This window comes from Grus americana, chromosome 4 (genome assembly GCF_028858705.1).
Source record: "Grus americana isolate bGruAme1 chromosome 4, bGruAme1.mat, whole genome shotgun sequence".
In the NCBI taxonomy this organism is placed as follows: Eukaryota; Metazoa; Chordata; class Aves; order Gruiformes; family Gruidae; genus Grus; species Grus americana.
The window spans coordinates 67692544-67718862 of NC_072855.1; the positions used below are offsets into that span (position 1 = coordinate 67692544).

A 26319-nucleotide genomic window follows, 5' to 3' on the forward strand; every position below is an offset into this window, starting at 1 on the left:
TATTTCCAAATCACTGGTACCACGTGAATATTACCTCCAGGTAAAAGCCCGGGTTTGATTCTACACACTATGCACGTTTCATTTTGTCAGACACCACAGTCTCTCAACTTTAGTTTCTTAACACTTAGTCCATTACCACTTTGAGAGGTGCTACAGTATATCTAAAGAGTATATGCATCTATGGAGTGAAAGAACTCCAGGACCACATGAAAACCTGGGCCCTGTGCAACTGCTGTGCCAGTTAGTAGCTACTGGGTACCATAAAATGGGACTGAGCTCCATTTTTTGGGTACAGTAAGTTCAGGTATTCTGCTATTTTGATAGTCAGAGAAAACACATACGCAGCTCACAACAGGTGCTACTAGAGAATAGCAACACACAGTGTCAGCTTCTACAAACATTACAGACTCATTTGTTTGGCTGTTCTCCTCAGACCTGCACTCCTTTGAAAAGTGGTTAAAAGGTGCAACTGCCATGCACAACAAACCCATATTGAGCAAAGTAAATAACTATTTTCTATTCTCCCCTGTGCCTTAAGAATACGTTCTTATAGAATTTGACTTCTCTAAAGAAAGGGAATTGAAAATGTAATTCCAATTGCAGAATTTGTACGTTGGTAGTGACCCAGCAATGCCAGGTTAACCATGTCAGACTTGCAGTCTGGAAGCTACACTCCCAACAATCCACAAACAATAAACAGGATACTTAAAAAAAAAAAAAACAAAAAACCAAAAAAACCCAACACAACTGTGTGTTTTTCCAGGTATATGCTAAACACCTTCTCATGATACCACATTAACGTGTACTCTACTTACTTTCATTAACCAGCTCTTTTACTATGCTCTCAAAAACCTCTGCAAGAGTTCTAAAGGAAGAAACATTTTGGAAAGAGGGAGCAGGCTACAAGCAATGAGAGGTAGAAACTTCACAAGGAGTGTTCTGTTCTGCATTTGAAAAACCAAAACCAGACACAGAATATAATCCATAGATTATATGTGTGAAAATATGGAAATTAAGAGTACCTAATTATTATATATGCCTAAAGAGGATATCATCCATCTATTGCTATGTTACATGGCATTCTTTCTGAGGAAATTCTACTGACATACTAGCCGGCACTTAGAAGTACATTGTATTCCATCTCTGACAACTATGTCTTTAATAACGTATGCTACCTCTCTGGTTTTTACTGCTTACTGTCATCAGAAGCTTCAGATGATCAGAGAAACCTCAACCTTGCTTCTAGTGCTGCAGGTCCAGCCCAATTCCTGTGTAAATACTAATCTTCACCCATGCAGGTTTTCACCCACAACTGCTGTACGTAAAATATTTTTGTCTTGGATCGATTTTAGGAAAAGACTTAAATGTGTAAGGCAACATCTGGTATCTATGCATTCATCTAGCATGTGGAAGCCAGTTACAACCACGTTTTCCAAACTTGTGTGGCACTGAAAGGTCACCATATGGAGATGCCTAGCAGTGTTATTTGGATTAGGCTTTCAGCTACACTCAGTCCCCTACAAGGGCCGTTTCCTGTTTATGTGACAGGCACGTCACTTTTTTCAGGCATGCCATATACAGTTGTAGAAATAATGAATTTTGACTGGGCTTCCTGTATACACCACCTGTGTGAGGCCACTGAGATTTCCAATGCAAGGAGACACAGTAACATGTTACAAAACACAAGGGGTGACCAGAGCATGGAAAAAAAACAAAGGGAAGGCCACATACTCTGCATATGCTTTCATCCACCTTACTACTGAAGGAAAAACAGTGCAAGAGCACCCAGACAACTCTGAAACAAGACTGAAAATAAACACCACACACTATGAGATCACTCACACCATGACTGGGCAATCCTTTCCCCCTCGCTCTAGTCCTACGTGATGCTCACATGCAAGACAGCCTCCGCATGCGTTCAGCTGTGAAGTTCCAGGGATTGTTCCATGCAATGGCAGAGCCATACCCTGGCCGCTCGCCCACAGCTGCTGGAACAGAAAGGAGCACTCCCTGTACTTTCTCAAGTGATGGTAAGAAAACCTGGCTGTGAACACACTCCCTTGGTAGTTCCTCAGCCAGCTGCTCTTCCTGTACCTGCTCTTCACCGGCTCAGCTCCCTGGGTACACCAGTGTCATCACTGCTGCTCATCTCGCTCCTCCCTGACAAGGTAGTTACCGATGCAGTGCTGGCTTGAGTCTGTTTCTTAGGGTGAAGGGAGAGAAATTAGGCTAAGAACAGCGTTCAGTTCTCTTCATCTCCCTCATCAGTTTTGCTTATCATAAAAGCAACACCATACCCATGTCCAATTGAAGGGGGGAGGTGTGGGGCTGTTGGGGGGGGGGGGGGGGTATCAGAGGCCACTACACTAAATCTGCCTCTGAAAGAAGATCAGGAAATTGCTGTTGTGTAGCCCTAACCCTAACAGCCCAGCCTGTAAAAAAAAAAAAAAAAAAAAAAAATTTAAAAATTCAATGAACCCTCCCTTGCCACTGTATGCACATTTTTTTTGCTTTGGTTTTGTTGATTACTCACAATACAGATTAATCTGGGGCTTGTATGATGCTAATAGATCCCATGAGCCAGAACAGGTGGCCCCTTACTGAAAGTATGCTCTGCTGAATCAGGCTCCTCAAACTTGAGGTTCCTACCTCAAAGTAATGGCTTAAATTGCCACATGTGCCCATACCAACATTAAGGCATCCTAGCACTTTTCTAGGAACCATTTTGAAGATGATCAATTTCTAGAAAGTTTAATGTTTTAATATTTTGATTATAAGAATGCAAATAGCTGCTTTCTATCAATGTAAGCTCATCAAATTCAAACTAAGCCCTATTGCTGTATCTGTTCAAATTTGTTCCTGTGACTTGTAGAAATCACAGGAATGTTTATAACAATTATGTGATTTCTGAAAGACCAAAAGCAATACAGTGGGACAGAAAACAGACTAACCACAATGCCCAGAATGTATTACAAACTAGCACCAAATCAATCGTTACTAGCAGGGGTACAAAGAAACCCCACACCCGAGTTAAAAGCTACCCCATGAAAGAGTATTTACAAAGCTACTCTCCTGGCACAAGATAAAAATCCAACTCCTGGAACTGTAAGTCCTCAGAGCGTGCAGATCAAGGTAGCTTCTTTCTGTACTGCTTCAGAAAACAGCATGGACCAAATCCAGCAGACACAGGGATCAAGCTGTGTTTGAGAGGTTTGTAAAGTTTGTTTGTAGCCAAAGCATTGTCCGAGTCATGTTCAAAACGAAGCCATGCTTGGATCCAGTTTTTAAATAGTGCTGTTGCCAGCACCACAGCCTATGGTGATTTTGACTTGAGGAGACTGGTCCACAAGCTTGAAGAAATATCTGATGGGACAGCAGCCATCTTCCAGTTCCAGTCTCCTGGAATATATCTGAATATAACTGAAAATGCTCAGGATTACCAATCCCAAAAGTATCAACAGAAGGCAGAAGCAAAGGGCTCAGAGATGAGACAGACCCAGCTCTCCTGCCAAGAACCAAGTGCTCTGGGAAAATAGTAAGTCTTACTGCAACACTACACACATTGAGGCTCATTATCCTGCTCGTACTAAGTTTGACTCGGTGATCTAAAGGAACAGAAAACCAAAAAGTTCAGAGTCATCATATAAGGAAGGGTAAGGGAAGGGGAAGTTAGGCACACTATTTTTCTTCATATAAAAGAATGTTTTTACATGTTACAGGGATACTGGGGAAAGAAAGAAGCTGCAACAGGAAAACTAGAACATTCTTTACAAACACAAACTGTGCTGTTCCCACCACGTCTAAGCAAGTGACCTGTCCACTTAAACCAAACTCCCTGAGCAAGGAAAGCCTGTTTGGCATGTGCCGAGTCCCCTCTGTGATACAACTCTGTATTGTAATAAATGTAAAATGAGGTATAAGTGGCAGGTTTTTATCACTGCTATGAGGTCTTAAGTCCTGTCTACAATCTGAAGCATGTGAAGGTGCTCACTACTTCAAAATTTACCTACAGCAGCCTCCTCTGAGCTTTACACATTTAAAGTCTCAGATGAGCTGGCAGGATCATGAAGACGTCATACAGATTTTTCAACTCCTACCTTAGCAGCAAGATGAAAAGGGAAATTACAAACCAATTCCTAAGAGAAAACTAGGAATCTGCATCCATTAGAATAAAAATTCTTACATTCCTGAAAGATGACTGAATCAAATTCCAGACTTTGGGACTGTTTGTAAAATTTGGGGGTTTGTGTCACATTACTTTTGATGACATCAGCCGCACGTGACAAGTTAACATACACTGAGTATCCACATGCCATTTTTAACTGTAAAGCATTTGTCAGTCTCAAATAAAAACTATACTCGTCCATTCACTGCAATAGATCTGCTCATCTTTGTACCCACATCAAGCCCAGGGAATGCCTACATTATAAATCTTATTGGAGTTACTTTTGTGTTTGCAACAGGCTTGATCAGGAGGCTGTATCTCCTGCTTCATGAAAACCAATTCACCATGTACCCTCCTGTCAGACATAGCTGTTGCAGCTAAAGAGAACATCATCTCCCACAGCTGGGATGAGTGAAGTAAGAGCCACCTTTTAGCCACCTCAACTAAACTGAACAAAAGTGGGAAATTGGAGCCCTCCGCCTCAGCAGTTCACAGCACGTGAAGGTACACAAACCGGTGGCAGTTTGCCGCACCACACAGACGTGTGACCTGTGGTGGCGCGGGAACAGGCACAGCACCTCATGAGAATGGCAGCCCCTGGGAACAAGGACCACTTCAGCCAGCCCGCACATGGCGGCAGCCCCTGTGAATGAGAGCCAGGTCCCAGCTACACAGCTGCATTTGTACCACAGGTGTTTCCCCTCTGAGCAAGTCATCGAGGCAAGCAGAGAGTACAGGAGCTTCCTTCTACAACCCACACAAGTTATTTATTCTGGAGCCTGTTGGGAAAGAGATGACAAGTGCTAGGCTTGCTTGTAAAGCTGAAGGCAGCAGTCAGGGAACACAACCGCCAAATACAAAGCCTGAGCATCCTGGCTGACAATTTCTGTCATTTCAGTCAGATGCAAAGCAAGTGACATACTACCATACTACCACAGAGAGGAGGGAAGGGAATCTTAATAACTGTAAAAACCTTTAAAACAATAATGCCAAATAAGAGTGAAATTCAATAGCATGAGCCTGTCTCACTTCACCTTCCTCTTCCAAAAAACATTTGAGGCAGCAGGGTTTGAAAAAGTTGTGCCTGCGAAGCATGCACATCCTTTTAGGTGGCTTCCAGTACCTACAGTAACCCATAATTCTTTACCTGCCTTTGGCAAGCATACTTTTTTTGTCTGACTGAAACATACAGTGTCCAGCATGTATGTGAAAAGAATCAGACAAAAAGCTATTTGCAAAGATATCACAAAAATAAGGAAAGTCATCAAGAATATAGGAGTCAGGGAGAGGGGCTCAGGGAACAGAGAAGAGAGAGAATCCCCTAAAAGGATAACAGGACAAGGGTGGCTCTCTCCATTAAGTCAAGGACAGAAGGGGACAGTGTTAAATAAGAGCCATTTTCACTTCTCTCCTGCTCAGAATTACAAATGTATTTGAAGAAAATGAACTGTGAGATGATGCATTTAAAAAATATATTGCTCTACCATGACTGGTGATGGTAGAGTTATGTTGTATATTTAGGCACTAATCCAGAAAAAGGTGACTGCCAGTTCACGGTTATGAATCATGAATCTCAAGAGCAGAATAAGAGGCTACAGCGTGCTGAACAGAACGAACCAGCAGCAATTAACAGATATCATCAAAACACAGCCAACTTCCAAGATGTCGATCAAAGGTTGTAAGTGTGGCAAGACAAAGGAAAAAACCAAGGAGAGAGGCACACCAAGAAAGGGCTGTATAAATTTCAGACATCTCTGCATTAATTTATTGTCTTCAAACGACAATAGTCACAGAACTACATTGTTTCAGGCTAGAAAAGACAACTGCAGTTGTGAAAACATAGCTACAGTAGCAGAGAAGTGATTTAGTAAGGGAATAGCTTTATCAAACTAGATAGCAATACCACACTAGTGAGCATTAGAAGATCAGGTCTGTGAATCTGATATAGGATATGTTAAAACATGAATTATTTCTCTTCATCCCTTCCTAAAACCACACAAGGAACCATGACTACTTCTCTTAGCTTTCATCAAGTCTTTTAAAGGTTCACCAGAGACTTTTAAACAGCTAAAAAGTCATCTCTACCTGGGGAGAATTATTTTCTTTCCAGCACTTCAAAGCCAAAGCACAGATTTCAAACCACACTCAGCTCCGTGGAAGTATTTGTCTCCACATCTACTGTTCACTGCTCTTCCTCAATTCTTTTTCTAGAACAGTTATCCATATCCTTTCAGTTTCTCCTAACAGGGACTGTCTTGGCTCTTCACCTTGAAGTAGTGTCTTCTGTGTTTAATTCTGTTGTTCGGGAGACTAGACCCAGGAAACTACAGGGAAGTAAAACCAAATAGGCAGCAAGGACTCACCCGGTTACAGAGTTGACACCGTAGGCTCTCTCCAAGTTCCTACCTCTCATCATTCTCCATTTTGTGAGAGGTCAGCAAGAAACTCTTTTTCTTCTGTCTTGTCCCTTGCCTTTTCCAGCTTTCTGACGCCAACTATCTGAAGTGGGGCAAATCAGTAAGAAAACTTCTCCAAGATACTCCAAAAATCTTCACAAGAGCCTCAAGCTAGCAGTTGCCTCCTCCAAGGAAACTGCTGTCCTACCTCCTATTTTTCTGGCTGTTAGTCTCAGGTGCTACTCCAATCCACTCAGCTTATTTAATAAAGTGCAGCTGGGATACTCTGTGCCATCACATGAAGGTACACTTTTTCCTTACACCTAATGTCTCCTCACCACAAACAAAAAGCTGGATAACAGATAAAGAAAATATTATGGACACTGCACTTCAACAGTATCAACAGCATAGAAAAATTCACAACAGAAGGAACTTAAAAAAATTAGGACATTGCAGAAGTATTACCACTGAAAGTTTCTGAGACACTGCACAGCTAGTATTTTCTGATTTTAATCCCTGTTTAGGAAAAACAGAGAGGCATTACAGCCCCAAACATACAAGACGCTAACATTCAAAACCAGTCACAACATAAAACTGTCTTTTCTTACTCCAAAGCCATTTCAAAGTTTACCAAAACTTGCACAGGATCATCCAAATATGAAAATATCCTAACAGAAACACTCTTAAGACTTACATGATGGATGGTTACAGCACTGATTAAAAAAAAAAAAGTCACTACCTCAGTGCTGTATTCCAACAGAAGGAAGGAAAGTGGTTGGGAACAGCTGGGAATTAATGTAGCAGGGGCTGAAGATGGAAAAACCAGAGATAGTCACTGAACAGCAAACAGCATTCTTTTTGGTCATCTTTAAATTTTACTTATTTTTAAGACTTGCATTTGTGCTATGACTGCTTCTTTATGAAAAAGAAATGTTAAACTGAATTTAAAAAAATAAATCTAAGAAATACAAAATAAAAAAAAAAGTCACTCACCAAGTTCACCTAAATAGGAAACTTGGACATTATGGATTTTTTTTTTCCCCTTAGCAGGGAAAGAACGGTTAGTTTTAAAAATGTGCACTGAACCAAGCAATGGAATTAACTTAAAAAAAAAAAAAAAAAAAGAGACATAGGATTGACTCACTCTGCAAAAAGGGCTGTTACTCATTGCAGTGACATACACATGCATACATCTGGCTGAACACACATTCATGTCTGCTGCTCAGCTTTCCGTCATGCTCCTGTTAGCGCTCCATGGTCTATTATAGCCAGGCACAGGATCTCCAGTCAACCCCCAGTCTCAAACTCCATCATCCCAGCACCTGACGGACACTTTGCAGCTGCAAAGGAACAGTCCTTCCCTCACCTCTCCCCAGAGCAAAGGCAGAGGTGTGGAGAAAGGAGCATGGAGGCTCTTTGTCACAACCATGGCACAGAGCAGCGAGAGCCTGCTGATGGTGCAACCTCAGCAAAATCGCTTTTCATACAGATATTGTATGTTAAAATCTCACAGAAATTTAACTAAGTGGCTAGGATACTTCAGTGTTACTGCATCCACTCTAATCTTGCCTGGTTAAGAAATCCTTCTCTCTAGAGTACTCATTTATCTCATATACTGAGTTTAGTAGGGTTACTAACCTGTACTAATCATAAATGTCTAAGCTCAGCGTATCTTCATTTCTAGCTGTTCCTCCTCCAAGACCATATCTTTATCTGGTTTGTTAAGAGTCTACTAAGAAGTGGACAAGACAAGGTTTTAATCAAATGTAAGCAGTAACAACAGGTTTTATTCAAAACTTCCAGTAAAGAGGACCCACTAGTTTTGGAATAAAGGTACTAAAAGTATTACAGCTTACGTGAATATAAAAGGTCAAAGAGAAGAAAATGAACAAAGCAGTAAAAAAAAAAAGTAAAAATTAAAAATATATATATTTTCTTTAAGTTTGAAATAGACCCACACAGGGATTTTGAAGTCCTCCAAACAATTAACGGTTACTAGGTTTGGCAAAACAAGATTCTCTTACAAAATTAAAAGCCTACTTCTGTTACATAAACTGTATAAAACTGCTCAATAGTTAAAGAGCACTCTGTACAATTTTGTCTTGAAATACATAGAGGTGCAGCCTTAAAACTGCAGGAATTAATCGTTTTGTCCTCTTCACGGGTAAAAGAATTAACCAGGTGTGCAATCATTTTGGGGAAAATGAAGAGGCAAAAATAGTCAGAATTAACAAGATGAAGCCACTACAAAAATGAAATGCACAGCAAAACTCAGACCTCAGTTTAAACTAACAAGCTATGTTTACAATATATTCTACAGTTCAGTTGTCATTTTCCCTTCCCACTCCCACCTCCCCCCCCCATTCAAATATTCCTAATTCCTTTATGGTCTAAATCTAATTAATTTCTAAACTTTCAAATACACCGTACATACATTTAGCAAAAAACATACCTAACATTCTTACAGCAGTATGGTCAGGACACAATTTCAAAGATAATTACATAGTTATTGAGATTAAACTTTATGACATTTTTTTTTCTTTTAAAGAGAACAGCAACCATCAACTTAGACAAATGGTTTTAAAATGTACTGCAGAGAGCCTGCAAAAAGCAGACTTTGCCGACATCGCCTCTTAGCCCCAGAGGACACAGGGGAAAACAGCATGCGCTGAACATAAAGGAAGAAAGAGAATCTCAGACTGCCAGCTACAGGAAGATCCTTCGGGAACTCGGTCCAACAGATTGTGGTTTTGGCTCGGTCGTCCCCGTTGCACTAAGCCCTGCAAATCAACTTTGCAATAGTACATTACAATGTAAACTAAAATTCTTGATACCAACAGTATGTCAAAGGAGTTGGGGTTTTGTCGGTGGGTTTTTTTTTTCTTTTTTCTTCTGAATCCAACAGTTGGTCACAGAAGTCAAGTATTTTCAAGGCTCTTATTCAGCTGTTGCCAGTTCGAGGGGGTGGGGGGAAGTGTGTGTCTGACTCATACGTCCTTCAAGTACATGCAAGGCTCAATTGTTTCCAAAATGCAGGAGCTTAGGACCTTTTAAGACACTGAAGAAATAGGGTTATGAGGAGAGCCCATCTGAGTAAGTACTTTATCCAGCCACTGAAGGGGACCATGAAGATGTATCTCTATCCAGCATGGAGTGCTCGTTACATCTTGGCGATGATATTCAGCTCCCCAACCCTGGAAGCAGAACCATAAGTAGGAAAGAAAATAAAAGTCACCTTATTTTATAATATCAAATACGTGAGAAGTATACTTCAATTGTCGTCTTTCTTACCAAAATACTCTAGCTTTCAACAGTTGTTATCAGCAGAGTAGAGTAACACCCGTGATGCACCAACTGCTATCACATTTCAACAAACAAATCTGAAGTTAAAAAGAAAGAATTAAATTTGGAGGAAGTGTCATTTTGAGATCTCTTGATCTCTTGGTATGGAAGTCCTTAAATTCTTAAAGGCATAACCTATGGCAGTGAAAAATTTCCCCATACCTCACTGCCAGCTGCATGGTGTTCCAATAAAGCCTCTGAAGAGGGGGGGATAATCAAATCTTCTCTGCCAAGACCAAAAATAGAACAAATGTGGGGGTGGGGTGGGGAAATGCTGCCAAACAGATCAACAAATTAAAAAAATGAGGTCATAGACTGACATTATGGAATTGGGGGTGAGGCATCTGTCTGACAAGAACCAAAGCATCATTCGCAGGATGTACACGATAAACCAAGCAATAAGTCAGAAACATTCCTCTTTGTAGAAAGAGGGCATGGTCATTCCCCAGCAGGCTATTTCTCAAGTTAAGACAAGATAGGTTTTGTTTCAGCTCATACCCAATTCAGTTACAGTAATTACCACAGATATAAGCAGATATTTGAACAGCATACAAAATCATTCTGTAAGTGAACCATTTTTGAGGCAGGTCTGGAGAGAAGACTAAAGACAGCCTCAGGTACAGTTTGCTCTGCTGTGTGTTGACCCCAAAAGAAGGGATTACCCAGCTCCTAACACAGGTGGCAGCAGCTCTAAACACTCTGCAGTGCAACGCAGGACTGCAACTGTTCAGGCAACACTGCCGTACAATTCTATATGATGCAGAGCTATAAACAACCAATTCCATTTTAGGAACCCCTGCCCTAACACATCTGAAAGTTTCTATCCTCCTATCAAGGAGCACACTTCAGCATATTACCATTTTCATTTGATTGCTTTCATATAAGTGACCAGCCCTTTTCTATCAGTACACATGTTACCACTCACAGTCAAATCACAAATCCTGACCTTGCATGCCCCCCTAGAATAGAAAGATATGTATATTATTCTAATTTGGGAGCTGCTGGTCAAGACAGATTTAGAGGATTATGCTATCTACACTCCCACAACTGCTATAATGACTTACACTTCAGTCCCAGCTCAACTCTCCAAAAATACCACCCAGAAATAGAAGTATGAAGTTCAGCTGGGCCTCGTACAGAGCAGGAGATAGCATGGACCGTAACAATGGGCAAAAAAAGGAGCAAAAGCTGATGCTACACAATGAATTGGTAGGTTTTCCACTTTGAGGCCAATTAAAGACTCAATTATTTTCAAAACTCACTTGTTCTGTATCTTGCCATATCCCACAAAATTAAAAAGACAAGCACCATAATTCCAGAGTAATTATGCAAGTACTTCTATATATACAGATTAAATACAAAAATTCAACTGAAACACTAAAAATCTACAAGAGACAATTCGATGAAATTAGAATAGTTAACAGACATGATAGAAACGTTTCACAAGTGACTATAGACTTATGTGAAGAAACACCTTCTGCAAGTCACCTCAGGCTTTTAAAGTATGTGCATCAGATGGATTTTTGTCCACAGAGACTACTTCATTTCATTAAGATTTGTCTTAAACTTAACGAACATTATTCCATACTTAAAATTCAACAGCTATTAACAGGTTGGTAGAGGGAGGCACTGGACCATCCACAATCATCACATTAAGAAAAAATAGTTTATTTTGCTTACAAATTAATCTCAAGCAGATTTTTACATACCTTTACAAAACTCATACGGAGAGTGCACATCTTAGTAAGCTCATACACTGTCTCAAAGCCATGGTTCACTGACTGAGCCAAGAGCTGAGCGAACTCTTGGTTATTGAAAATCTTCAAACTGCAGCCACTGGGGATTTTGCAGACTGTGGTGGGATGGAACCCATGATGGTAGTTGCAGTTCCGACTTTGCACAAAAATACTACTGTCACTAAGACATTCAGCATACACTTCCCCACCAACATAATAGAGGTGCACACCTAGGAGGAGAAGGTTGACACAAGGAGGTTAGACAAATTCACACTGTGTATCTACTTGTCATGCTCTGTCTCCACAGACATATGTTTCTGCTTAAAGAGATAAACATTAATTTCACATCAGACCATCAGCTGTCTTCAAACTTGATTTTTACTTTTCTGTTTCATCTGTAGGTGATTTGAAAGGAGAGTCTGTATGTATAAATAACAGAAATCGGTAATTCCTGCATTTTACCACGTTGTATATTCAAAACCAACAAACTAGCAAGCACTGCAGTAGTTTTGATGCAGTACATTGGATGGCTTGGCCAGTTGAACATTTTTCTAATTATATGTATGTAAAATAATAATTGGGAACGAAAAGCAGAAAGCAGAAACCTACTGCATAATTTGTAGATACTAAAGCAGCCCCAAGCTGGATTCTCTGAAAAAGTCCTGAATGCTATTTTGGGTAGCAAGAGGGTTTTTTTCAGCTCACTTTAATTCCAGAAAGCTGGAAAAAGAAAATCGCCCTTATATAGCCCCAAGTTGCATCAGGAGAGGTTTACATTGGGTATTAGGAAAAATTTCTCCACCAGAAGGGCTGTTGAGCATTGGAACAGGCTGCCCAGGGAAGTGGTTGAGTCACCATTCCCAGAGGTATTTAAAAGACGTGTAGATATGGTGCTTAGGAACATGGCTTAGCTGTGGACTTGGCAGTGCTAGGTTCACGGTTGGACTCGGTGATCTTAAAAGTGTTTTTCAAGCTAAATGATTCTATGATTCTACATCCTTCAGATGTATCTATCAAATCAGGGTACATAGCAATTTTACAGTCCTTGCCCCTTCAATTGTCTGCTCCCTCACCTGCCACCGATGGCAGCAAACCCTGGAAGAGCGACATACAGGGAACCTTTGTGGAGATCTGCTGTCAATAGGGCTCAATCCCAAAGGCTTTGAGAAAGCAAGAAATTTGCCTTTTGTGTTTAAAAATGGATTATTTGCTGCTTAAACCGTTCACCTCCCACAATGTCACAAGTCAGAGAAGTGAACACACAGAATTTAAAAGCTAAACTGAAGTCAAGTCAGAAAGTCTTGACTCTGCTCTGTCACGTAAAATTTTGCTGCTGACTAAGCATGTACCTGCACGGGTCTATATATGCTCCCACTTGATCTGCAAAAACATTTATAGCTATGCCTTCAAGTTTGGGATTTATGCCTCCTACCTCAAAGACTAACAGTTCTACATCACCATTAGTTGTACACGTTTACTTATTCAACAGCATCCTTGTCTCTTCCACACTCTGCTTCGGTACATATGCAGTTAAGTGCTTCAGCAGAACTCTGCTTGCAGCTGGGTTACTTTTAACAGGAAAATGAATGAGGTGTTAAATAAATATCCTGATACTTGGTAAGGTGGATGGGGAGGAAGAGAAGGAAGAAGTATTAGGACTTGAGTGGCACAGCACAGGTGTGGTGTACTGCTGAGACCTGCACAAGTCCTCATGTAGAGAAAAGCTCTCCAGACTGAGGGCTCAAACCTGAAGACCTGACAGTCCTCTTTAGTTTCAATTCTTTCCTCCTCTAAGGAGAGGTATTTCCTTAATTGGCACTTACAACATACACCCTGCTGCCTGGGCATGCTGAACCCTCAACTGTCTCAGAAAATTTAGAGTTTACTAATAATGCAAATTTGACAGGAACGCCCCACTGCAAGAGGCAATGTCAGTTTTGCCTGTCATTTGCGTTATAGGCAAGTACTCAGAAAAGAGGACTGTATAAAGTCAGACAAAAAACAGTAGCTTTTCTCTTTTGCAGGACACTGTCACAGCCATAGAAGAGAAGCACAAAATTCCCACTGAAAGGATCATCAGCCTGTGAAAAATGAATTTGGAAAAACTGTTTTTGCAGGTTGTCTCTCTAAATACACATTAGGATAGCTAATTTATGTTGGAACTAAGGCTAGCTAAAAATTTGGTGCCAAGAACTATAATTTCAATTTCCATATACACCAATAAGCAAGATATATCAAGACATTTCATTAGACAAATGATCTTAAGCTCTCATTCTAATTAAGATTATGATAGCCTTTGGACAATTAAAAATTGATTATGGGTAAAAGCTTCCTATAATTACACACCAGGTAAGAACAATACTTTGCTTATAAGACCTGGCCAGAAAATTAAATATTTTCCAACACAAGCACGTATCCCATATACTTGGGGAGACCAGCCTGCTCTTGAGCTAAGCGTCCCAGGTTGTCATGTCTAGGGGCAATTATCCCCCCGCCAAAAAAACCCCACCCAAACAACAAAAAATGGATGCAAAGATCCAAAACTCACCTTTGCCAATATGCCGCCTAGTGTTCTCAATGGTGGAGTTGCGGTTAACATTTGAGAGCAGCCCCAGGCAAAATCTGTTCTTGTTGTTTGAAGGATCAGTGAAGCCATCCACCAGGACGCTGGTGGAAGAAGCATGGAATGCCTCCCCAACACGATTATTCAGCTCATAGTAGACAATGGAGCACCAGTGCTTCGGCTCCTCATAAGCAACCGCCTGAACATCTGTAAAGCAACAATGGAAACATCACAATCTAATGGCGCTGGAATACAGGTTGGAGAGGTAAAGGTTCATAAACCTGCAGATTTTGGCTGAAGATCACTGAAGGATGAGCTGGATAAGCAACTGCAGCTAAATGAAGGCTCTTCTATTTTCAGATACTTTTGAACTTTTCATAGCCACTGACATACAACAGAATTATTTCACCTCAACTTTATTTGTTCAAGACTCACAGGAGACAAAAGTTGGCATATGATATCCACAGAAAAGTGCGGGAAGCTCTGGGGCATATACCAAGCAGTGCCCCAATATCCCTGCTGCATTTTCTACAACACGCTATGGTGTGAGCCCAGACAGCAGAGAAACACTGCAATTATACAGCTCAGCTTTCTTTCCAATTTAGTAAATGAACTTCTACTTCAGTTCATTTTACTCAGCTACCAAATTACAAGTTACCTCTGTGCTTACTGCAAAGTTATACAGTGACAGAGAGAAACAGCATCACACAATTGCACAAGAGACCATTTGTAACTTTGGGTGACAAGAAGTATAGCAAGGTAGCTTAAATATACAGTCAGCAGAAGAATCTTGCAGCATTCAGGGTTATGCACAAGTATTTCTCCTGGGCTTCTTGGGGGGAAGGCTAGGAGACTTCAAAAACTAAGAGAGATTGACGTTTGTGTGCAGAACATGCACGAAGCACATCTTCAATATGAATAGAAACTGCTTGGGATCGGAGGCTGAACAAAGGCATAATGCACACGATCCTAACAATTACGCTGGGCTGAAGAGCAGATGAAATGAGGAAAATATTATTTAATGAGAAACTTTTATTCATCAAATGTTACCAAATGCAAAATCTGCAACTGTTCATCACCAAAAGAATTACTTGTTGAGTAACAGCAAGGATTTGTCAGAGCATGGTTTTCCAGACTCTGGTAACAAGAAGCTCCTCCTCAGCAGTTCCTAATGGAAGCTAGGAATTGTGCAAAATGCCGAAATTCCTGGTTCACGACTTCTACCCATCAAGCTCTAGAAACACATGGAACTCTTGAGGTAACACTTGTGACTCTGCATGGGGAACAATTTCTCCAGATGATACTGAAGGTCTTTACCAAAAAGAGTTTCCCAGTGGGTGTCCAACAACAGCACAGGCTTCTCCAGATATCTCCACCCACTGCACATTCTTTCAAGTGCCAAATACAGCTACAAATTATTAAACTGCCTCCAAACAAAAGGAGGCTAGCAAAGGGATGTGGTTGCTTTATGTGGTTTCTTTTAAACGAAGGAGACTATTTCACTGCTAAGCCTAGGACAGCCGGACTTGCTGCTAAGACACCAGCTTTGCCTATTACAGCTCCAACTACAGGTCAAAGTGCTAAAATGAAAATCAGACTGGTATTACGGGAAAACTTGTTTCTCTGGCCAGAGGTTTCCTGCTCCCGGTCTCAAGTCTTTACTGAAATCAGCCAACTAAGACCAGTATTCATATTTTCCTTTGTTCACAGATCATACCGCTATGAGTTTTCAGACATGGGCAAAACAAAAACCAGAAAGTCCCCCCCAAACCAGGAGCACATAGCAGATACAAAAGGTGGCAAATAATCAAAAGCAAGATAACACATCCTGTATCGCTTCTGAGCAATAGTGTCTACTGCTGACCAATAACTTCCTTAAAACACTTGTAAAAAGGAGCTGATCTTTCCTGATACCCTAGCATTTTCTATCCTTTCATGTCACTGTAAAAAAAAACCAAACCCACAATAAAAATAATAAAAATCAGTCATTAATTATTAGTAAGAGGTTACTACACTTTTAATTCCCATGAAGATGCCAGCAATTATCAAAGCTGCAGCTTTGCCCCAGTTCTCAAAGTCAGGAAGAAATCTTGCCAGCTGGCCATTCTTACAGAATGAATCATATCTCTCTCACACAGATTTCATACTAACTTCCTTACATTTGCTTTAAGTCATGCAGAGCAGGTGCGTTTAGTCCCTCTATTCCCAGCATGGGCCAACAATGGAAATTACCCAACTTCATTGACAGGATGCAGCTTGTTAAACCAAATCTCTTAAGACTAACAAATCACCATGAAGAACATGCTTCTAAAAAGTTTGCAACAAAAATGCTGTTGTAAGTTCACAGTAAAAACTCGTCTTTAAAAAAATAAATAACCTGCTGCAGGTTGTAAAAATAGGGCATACATATATGAATAATAAACATATGAAGGCACACAGAAGTAAGGTGGGGTTTTTTGTTTGATTTTTTTAAAAGAAGGGACAGGGATGAAAATCCATTGTACTGAACTACTAGAAGAGAAAAATACTAATAGACACAATTTTTATTTTGAAATGGTATCAGCTCTCATGTGATAGAGGAATTCTACAGTACTTGTGTATCTTGTGGGAGGGACAAACACGCAAAAGTCTGCAGTTAGGCACAAGCATTGATAAATGTACTTTGGGCCAGTAAGGACTATACATACACCCAGAGTGTATTGGATCAGCGAAAAGTGGAAATGCTACAGATGGGGTTTATCACATTCAAAACTCATTCCACGCAGAGAGTAAATAGGTTAGCACAAAAGCTATGCAAATTGTTCTAAGAGGGCAAATATACTTCCTGAAACCAGACATTAAGCTTAGCAACAAAACAAGTACAAAAAATAATCAAACAACAGTTAAATTGTTCATATGCTTGTGATCTTGATAACCATTCTGGCACAGCATCCAGCTTGCTGCTTTTTCTTGGCATGGGCCACAACTGTGTAAGCTTATGTGTTCTCTAAAGGGGCTATTTCTCACAATGTGATGAATGCACTAAATCCTTTACTCAGCAGTCACGGCTGGCTGCAAAGGCTCTAAAAAGCAATGTGTAAAAAGATGTCTGTGTCACAGTACATAAAGCAATAGCTTTTTTTTTTAAATACAGATTTTAAAGTCTGCAGCAATGCCACACCTCAGGCAGACAGCTCTGAATTCTGAACCAAGTGCTATCACTGCATGACTCAAAGCTGGAACAAAAATGGGGAGGATGGAACAACACAAAATATAAAAAACCCCCAAGCACCCTTATGACCAGGGGAAGGGTAAATTATTAAAAGCAGAGCATACTCTTTATGTATTGAAGTTTAGAATTCAGGAAAAAACCATAATAAGAAAAGACAATTTTATGAGATGTGTTGTCTCAGAGGGAAAATATAGGTATTTCAGTTGCCCATGTAAAATGTCTCTGGGTGTTTACATAACTGATGGTATTAGCATCCATGCTCTGATCAAGTCTTTACTTGGAGAGCTGTACTTGACCATATCTACTGTCAACCACAATTCAGTAGGCTTTATATAGCATTAACTGCATTGGTCCAGTAAATCAATGTAATCATAAGAGAAGAGGAGATTCCTTTCCTTGCACAGATGTAATTTCAGCATTGCACACAGAAGTGTGCAGCGTCATAGGAATTCTTTCTGTTTGGTGACTAGTAGAAGTTCCAGATACAAAACATAAAATTACTTTGGTCGTTGAGTTGGTTGGGAACAAGACAGTAATAAACCCCATGCATTTTACATTTTTAAAGAGTCATGTGATAGCTTCTTGTTCTAAATAAATATTTAGATTTATAATTTTTTATCTCCAGATTTACTATTTCATCCCTTACAACAACAGAGAAAAACTACATGGCTGGTTTTTTTCTTTTCTAAGGCTAAAAATTTCCATAAACAACATCCATCCAAAATTAAAACTCGATTATTAAAATAGTAAGTTCTGAAAGTTCTTTACTCTTTAGAAGCGAAGCAGAAGACAAGAAGGAAGTGTTTTTACCTCCTCTGTGTATGTCAGGGGGAATTGTGGGTGCCATCATGTTGGTATCCATCGGCTGGGAGGTATCATGTGTCATCTGATCTTCTGGAGGCAGGTAAGCAGGAGGAGGAGTATCAGCTAAATATAGAAAAGGCAGTTACAAACATGAGTCCTTTCCTCTCCTTAAAGTATATATACATATCCACATAAACAGTTTTAGCCTGGAAATGCTTCCAGCCTGACTCAGCTATAAACTTCCACCCACCAGAAATCTGAGAAAGTAATCACGGACCTTCAATCAGGAAGGCAAAGAATTACTGGGCATATTAAGCACAACTGCAATAAAAACAAGTCACTTCCCTCTGCCATCAAGCCACAGAAGAAAGCTCAGCTACGTGTTTTGCAGGTTGAAAGTGTCATATAGACATTAAGGCACAAAGAGGTGCACAATGACCGTGCTCACTAACACACTGCTTTTGGCCCAGGTTGAAGCACCCCAGTCAGGTACTAGCATTGCCCTCCAGCTGCCTATTTCACTTCTGGAACAGCTTCCCAAATGGCTTCTGAGAAGCTGCAAGAAGTTGCCAATGTCACCATTTCCCAATACACCAGAGGACACACTCCTCCAAATTAATTGCACAGAGGTACATGAAAAAGAGAGAAACCCTTGCCTGACCCCTGCAAGCTTTCACTGCAAAAGCTGAGATTAGATTACCACTGTGCTATCTCTGGTGAACACGGCTGCTGCTCATCCCACATTTGCTTCCATTACTTAGAGCACGGATTGCAAACTATCATGGCAAATAATCACAGGGGCCTCCAAAACCCTGAAAACCAAATTAGCATCAACAAAAGGCAGAAAAATCATACCACTGCTTCGTAAGTTTTGGGTTTTTTGTGGGGTTGTTTGTTTTTTAAAGAAAAGACAAGTTAATAAAATCTATTAACTGGTTATTCTTTAGAATATATTCTGTTGAGAGCTTTATATTTAATGCTGGCAAGTGCACTGCTAATTCCCTTACTTGGATACCCTCAGTTGGACAAAAGAGCAGCAGAGAAGGCAGAGATGATAACAGGACTGCATTAAAAGCTTAACAGTCTGCATTGGAGTTTAAGTCTCATGTTTTACTAAACCTTAAATGTTCGTGTATGTGCAAACATGATATGATGCACAGATAGGGAAACAAGATCTTAAGGCCACAGACAACAAATTAGCCAGTATGCAGAAAGTCTTCAAGATCTCTGGATAACTGCTTTGCTCCTTTTTTTGTATTTTCCAAAAGTCAGTCTCTTTCCCCATTAGTGCAAGATGGGCAACTGTCCAGAGTTAAGCATCCAGGACATCAGTATCTTGACCTCTCCTCTAATTCAATTGCTTCACTGCAGCTGCTGACTTGTCTTTACAGGCATGTGGACAGAACAGACCCCTCAAAGATCAAGTGAACTTCCACAAGCCAGTGTTCACGAAGATCTTGTTAGAGAAGCCTTTATCTCTGCTGGAAGAGCCCCAACCACACCAATCATAAAAAAAAAAAAAAAAAAAAAAAAAAAAGGAGGGAAAACTAGCTGGTTTTGTAGCAACTTTTCACATTTTTTTAGAAAAGCCAATACAAACTCTCTTTCCTTCCCTCCTGCCTCTGCAAATTCAGTAGTCCTCACTCACAAGAGAAAAATTTTAGAGAGAAACAACTATCAGCAGCAGAAATCTATGGATGTTAATTTCACGTAATAGAAAACAGATTTTCAGAAGTCTGCCGCTTTGTTTACCCATGCCCTCCCTCAGCCCCCAAAGAAAACACGCAAACAGAACATCAGTAAGCATTTGCATGGAGTCCTTCTTCTAGCACTTACATCAAGAAATCTGTCCCAGACTGCTTCTGCAGTATTTTCATCCATTTGCATGTAAAGACCAAAAAAATACAGCTTCACAGAATTTTCTACAGACATTTCAACAAAGAAAGGCTGTTACTTCTTTGACTTTAGGAAGTAAAACAGCCTGAAGATTTCTTTTCAGGATCTTAAGGAACTGTTTTTCAGTTGAAGTATATTTGTTTCTTGAAATTACATCATTATGTGAAGAAATTTTATCATCAAGTAGCAGTAGCATGATCCCCTTGAGAAACACCCTTCTTCTGCAGAACTAAAGCCTTGTGCTGAATTTATGATGATATCTTTCCTAAGCAAGGATGATCTGTAGCATTACACTTCTTGTGCACTAAACGCTATGCTTTGTGGGCTAAACTGTTGAACTGGTTCCCAAAACACTATGAATCCCTCCCCTCACCCCAGTAGAGTTTTACTATAATGTTTTAACCGTCTTTGCAAGAGGAACAATATTAGAAGGGCCAAAGCCCAACTAGAACTTAATCAGGCTACTGCCATAAAAGACAATAAAAAAATGTTTCTATAAATATATTAGCTACAAAAGGAGCGCTTCGGAGAATCTCCATCCTTTATTGGATCTGGGGGAAACATAGTGACAAAGAATGAGGAAAAGGTTGAGGTACTTCATGCCTTCTTTGCCTCAGTCTTTAGTAGTAAGACCAGTTGTTCCCTGGGTACCCAGCCCCCTGAGCTGGAAGACAGGGATGGGGAGCAGAGTGAAGTCCCCATAATCCAAGGGGAAATGGTTAGTGACCTGCTACACCACTTAGGCACACACAAGTGTATGGGGCCAGATGGGATCCACCCAACAATACTGAAGGAGCTGGCAAAGTGCTCACCAAGCCGCTTCCCATCATTTATCAGCAGTCCCGGCTAACTGGGGAGGTCTCAGTTGACTGGAGGTTAACAAATGTGACAGTCATCTACAAGAAGGGCCGTAAGGAGGATCTGGGGAACTATAGACCTGTCAGTCTGACCTAGGTGCTGGGGAAGGTTATGGTGCAGAGCATCTTGAGTGCCATCACGCGGCACATACAGGACAACAAGGTGATCACGCCCAGTCAGCATGGGTTCATGAAAGGCAGGTCCCGCTTGACTAACCTGATCTCCTTCTATGATAAGGTGATCCGCTCAGTGGATGAGTGAAAGGCTGTAGATGTTGTCTACCTGGACTTTAGTAAAGCCTTTGACACCTTTCCCACAGCATTCTCCTGGAGAAACTGGCTGCTCATGCCTTGGATGGGTGTATTCTTCACTGGGTAAAATACTGGCTGGATGGCCAGGCCCAAAGAGTTGTGGGGAATGGAGTTAAATCTAGTTGTTGGCCAGTGACAAGTGGTGTTCCCCAGGGCTCAGTATTGGGGTCAGTTCTCTAATACCTTTATCAACGATCTGGATGAGGAGATCAAGTACACCCTCAGCAAGACTGCAGATGACACCAAGTTGGGCAGGACTGTTGATCTGCTTGAGGGTAGGAAGGCTCTACAGAGGGGTCTGGACAGGCTGGATCCATGGGCTGAGGCCAGCTGTATGAGGTTCAACAAGGCTCAGTGCCGGGTCCTGCACTTGGGTCACAACCACCCCATGCAACACTACAGGCTTGGGGAAGAGTGGATGGAAAGCTGCCTGGAGGAAAAGGACCTGGGGGTGCTGGTTGACAGCCAGCTGAATACAAACCAGCAGTGTGCCCAGGTGGCCAAGAAGGCCAACAGCATCCAGGCTTGTATCAGAAATACTGTGGCCAGCACAACTAGGGAAGTGATTGTCCCCCGTACTCAGTACTGGTGAGGCCGCCCCTCGAGTACTGTGTTCAGTTTTGGGCCCCTCAGTACAAGAAGGACATTGAGGTGCTGGAGCATGCCCAAAGAAGGGCAACAAAGCTGGTGAAGGGACTGGAGCACAAGTCTTAATGAGGAGCGGCTGAGGGAACTGGGGTTGTTTGGCCTGGAGAAGAAGAGGCTGAGGGGAGACCTTATTGCTCTCTGCAGCTACCTGAAAGGAGGTTGTAGTGAGGTGGGTGTTGGTCTCTTCTCCCAAGTAACAAGTGATAGGACAAGAGGAAATAGCCTCAAGTTGTGCCAGGGGAGGTTTAGCTTGTATATTAGGAAAAATTTCTTCACTGGAAGGGTTATCAGGCATTGGAACAGGCTGCCCAGGGAAGCAGCTGAGTCACCATCCCCGGAGGTATTTAAAGACATGTAGATGTGGCACTCAGGGACATGGTTTAGTGGTGGACTTGACAGTGCTAGGTTTACAGTTGCACTTGATGATCTTAAAGGTCTTTCCCAACATAAATAATTCTATGATTCTATTCTATATTAAAACCCTCAATATTATTACTAGACAAAGCAATTACATAGTCTTTATTACCTTACCTCTCTTAGCTTGCTATTGAACACAAGTGTTGGCTGATAATTTGGTATTATTAAGCAAAAAAATCAGGATACCAGTGATGTCCAACCACCTTTTCCCTTCTGAAGAGGAACAGAAGTTGACCATACCTGGCATCTGGAAAGGACTTCCCGGGTCTGAGCTGGCTGGAGAATGTGGGTAGGTGCTACTGCTGCTTCCAGGTGAGTTTGGATAGCTGCTGTTGGGCGAGTGGGGAAACGGGTGACTATTGGGTTGCTGAAAAGAGTCCGGGAAAGTAGCGTTGTGCGGCATGTGGGGCTCGTTTTGTCCCAGGTTGCGGAATTGGGCCAAGAGGCTGTGCTGAGGGTTGTACTCGCTGTGCCTTGGAACCAGGACTGGAGGAAGGACTGGAAATGGAGAAACATGGAAAAGCCACAACATTAGAGACTCGGTTCTGAAGGACTAGGCTATACAGAGGAAAAAAAAAACCCCAAAAAACCAAACATTCTTCCTCCCCTAGGGCAAATTCACATCTGTCTTAAAAACAAGGTAGGCAAATCTAGGAACGCATGTCTAAGCAAGAACTTTTTTCCTTATATCCGCTTACTGCATAGCTTGAATTCATAGTGATCGTGCTAGCTACCTGGTTTGCCAGATGGGAGCTTGTTTTCGCAGAGGGCCAGGGAAGAAGAGCCAAGAACAAACCGCAATTCTGCATCTTAGTTTTATTCACACAAAGAAAAGCTGGGAAGTAGGTGCATTACAACGCTGACATGCAGTTCATTTTGCTGCACTTGTGATCCTGCTAATCACGTAATGGCCTGTAACCCAAAATCTTGCTAATAAGGACAGATTATTTTTTTTCAGGACAATACTAATACTAATATGCCTTGAACTCAGCCTAGTCCCAACAGCTGTAATTTTATTTTTAACCTGGACTATGTTCTTACAAGTTAGTATTAAAACAGTTATTAACTCTTCAAGTCAGTTTACAAAATGTGCAATTTAAATAAAATTATGTAGTTCAAAAAAACCAACTGAGCAGCAATTGAGCTCCAACTATATGCTACTAAGGGGCCAGAGAAACACACATCAGAAACTACTTGTCTCACCACACTCCCAAGGCCTCCTCACCAGAGGGAAACAAAGATCTCTTTTTGATTGAGAATATGAACATGATACCAGATACACTAAGATAAAAGAATCAGCTCTTTTTTCAGTGCCTCAGCTTCTATCTTTGAACACCTCAGAGCAAAGTCCAAGCTACTCAAAGGATTAAAAGCTAGTCTTGTTATAGATTGAGATTTTTGGGTGATGGGGGGAAGAGGAGGAGCAAGGGCAGGGAGGAGATCCGTGCACAAGGCAGTGGGAGCGAAATAAAAAAGTTATTCCTCTTCACATCTGCCCTCCCTTCAGCACCTTCATTTCCCAGGTCCATGGATGAGCGGGACTGAAAGACACCCTCCACCCCGCCCCAGGATAGCACACCTTCAAGAGCGCTGAAAAAACCCAGAAAAACCAGCAAAAGCAAGTCAGGCTACCATCCCCTCTCCCCAAGACTCCTACCCTGTTCCCAACACCTGGTGGGCACACAGAAGAGGAACAGGAGCACATATACACAACAAGTCTATACAGACATAGCTATACCTCAGATGAAGAAAGGTGTTTCGAAGACAGCTGTTTCATCAAAAGGCTGAATTACAAACTAATTGCAAAAAAACACCCCCATCTTCTTGCCAGAACAAACAGCTTCTTCCAAGACACTGTGGCATCTTTACTCTTCCAGCACCTTGCTTATACAGAAGCATTCAGACAGTTATGTGAGCGACGTGCAGTCCCAGAGTACCAGGACACCACTCGATGCACAGACCAGGCCTAAGGCTTAGGTCCATTAGAGAAATTAAGCCACCAGATTTTTGCCCGCTCGTGGGATTAATGCATGAAAAGTTTGATCCCAGAAATCTTCCTTGAGCATACACTGAAAAAACTCCCCTCACTATTGAAATTAAGGCTACCCATTAGAGTCAGAAGCAGGTTTTAAAGATTTAATCTGATGTCTCACTTTAGAGCAGCTTCACTGAGATCCCAACAGATCTCAAATATTTGAGGCAGATGTCACCCCTAAGTAGATTTGGTTAGATGTGAAAATTTTAACCTACTCCACTTTACAAGGAATATGTGAAGTTCCTAATTATGGCATTTTCAAAACAAAACACAACCATCTGCCATTCTATGGAAGTTCTCAATTGCAAGACACCTGAGGAGAAGCTGCATCCCCCTCTGCTGTGCAGACTGTCCCTTGCCTCTAATGCAATCAATCAATCATTCTCACGTGTCACTGGAAAAAGCCATAAAATTAAAAAAGTTACATCACAAATCCCCTCAATTCACAACACGGCAAATGTCAAACCCAATCTCTCTGAATATTAGGATCTCCCAGAATTAAGCTTGTTCTGTTAACCTAGCAATCTTTTTGCAATGAGGTCAAGCACTATTTAATTGTCATAGTCAATGTTTGCTGGGCTAATAAATTACCAGTGAAAAAAGTAACAATGAGATCATGTGTTAAAAAGAATTTTCCCTTTCCTGTCTTTATGATTCTTCCTTACTTTTCCGAGCATTAAAAACACAGCTTTCCTATCTCTTCCGTTCCTATGGATGAAGGTCAAACCATTAACTTTTCTGAAGTTAATTTGTGGAGAAAGTACATCACCTACCTTTCCCATCCCCTACCTCACATTAAACAATGACACACATGACATCACAGGAAGCCACACGATTTATAGCATTTTAAAATAGCAGGAGAACAGGATATTTTCTGTATGTTTTCTTTAATTAGAATAAAGTAGTGCCAGATTTTCCCAAGGTATATACGCACGTTTTCTCCTGTTGGGCAGGTCCACTGGTGAAGTTTAGGACTCAAATAAGAACAAGTCTCCTCTTCCCAGCTCTCCCTCATGCAAACCTACAGTTTTTGTCCAGCTACTTCAACTTCAAATGATTAAATGCCAACTTCTTCAAAATACACATGGAAACGGGGAAGGGGGAAAAAGAATACAACTCATATTGATACAGCACAAATAGCCTCAAAAATGTCATTGCAGAATTTACTTTGAGTGCTGCCCCTAATTCATATCTTCCCTGCATACATACAACCTTAAATGAGGAGGAAAAGCCCTGAAAGGCTACGTCAGGTGGGACAGAAACTACAGCGCTCCAATTAGTCCAACTCCAAGACAGTCACTCACTGCCATAACCTGATCTCTCTGCAGCTCACGGGCTTTTTTGTGGGCTAGCTGCTCCCACTGGAGTCACGGAGGAGTTAATCTGAATGCTGTTCACTCAGGACTGAAGACATGAGCAGGGCCCTCTGCAGTTCAAAACGTAAAGAGGGATGCATACCCTTCTTGCTCCCCTCACCCCTGCGTCAGGCGCTGAGCTTCTGGTCAGGTTGCAGACCTCAACCATATGGAATAACAAATTACTGAGGCTCAGTACAGCAGGGGAGGAGGCTGATCTCTGTTGCAGCTGCCAGCTCCAGGAAGAGGTATAATTGAAGGGGAGAAAGCATGAGAGTTATTCTGTGCTAAGCCAGCACACCTGTTGCTATAAAATAATGAAGCAGCGCACATCTTTGCTGTGTGGATCTCCGCAGGATGCTGCTCTAATTCTGTGCTAAGCCAGCACACCTGTTGCTATAAAATAATGAAGCAGCGCACATCTTTGCTGTGTGGATCTCCGCAGGATGCTGCTCTAACAGTTTGCGGACAGAATTTTCTCCCTTCCTCTTTACCTTCTTCAGCAGAAGGGACCACAATTACATAAAATAAGATAACATGTTTAAAAAAAGTTATTGTTTCTATTCAGTAGGGATGCATATA

General features: G+C 41.3%; 1 protein-coding gene across 8 annotated transcripts in view; it reads right to left on the reverse strand.

Moving 5' to 3' along the window:
* Positions 1–8315: 8315 nt before the first annotated feature.
* Positions 8316–26319, reverse strand: part of SMAD1 (SMAD family member 1) — a 50781-nt gene continuing 32777 nt past the window's right edge. For 6 of the 8 annotated variants that reach the window (XM_054824331.1, XM_054824328.1, XM_054824329.1 and 3 more), the window contains 5 exons: positions 22588–22845; positions 18224–18340; positions 14188–14409; positions 11613–11869; positions 8316–9755 (listed from right to left, as the gene is read on the reverse strand). In XM_054824331.1, coding sequence (XP_054680306.1) covers positions 9612–9755; positions 11613–11869; positions 14188–14409; positions 18224–18340; positions 22588–22845 — 998 coding nt within the window. In that variant the 3' untranslated portion in view covers positions 8316–9611. Of the gene's footprint in view, positions 9756–9852; positions 9942–11612; positions 11870–14187; positions 14410–18223; positions 18341–22587; positions 22846–26319 lie in introns of all 8 variants that reach the window. The other 2 variants (XM_054824332.1, XM_054824333.1) reach the window with 2 other exon arrangements.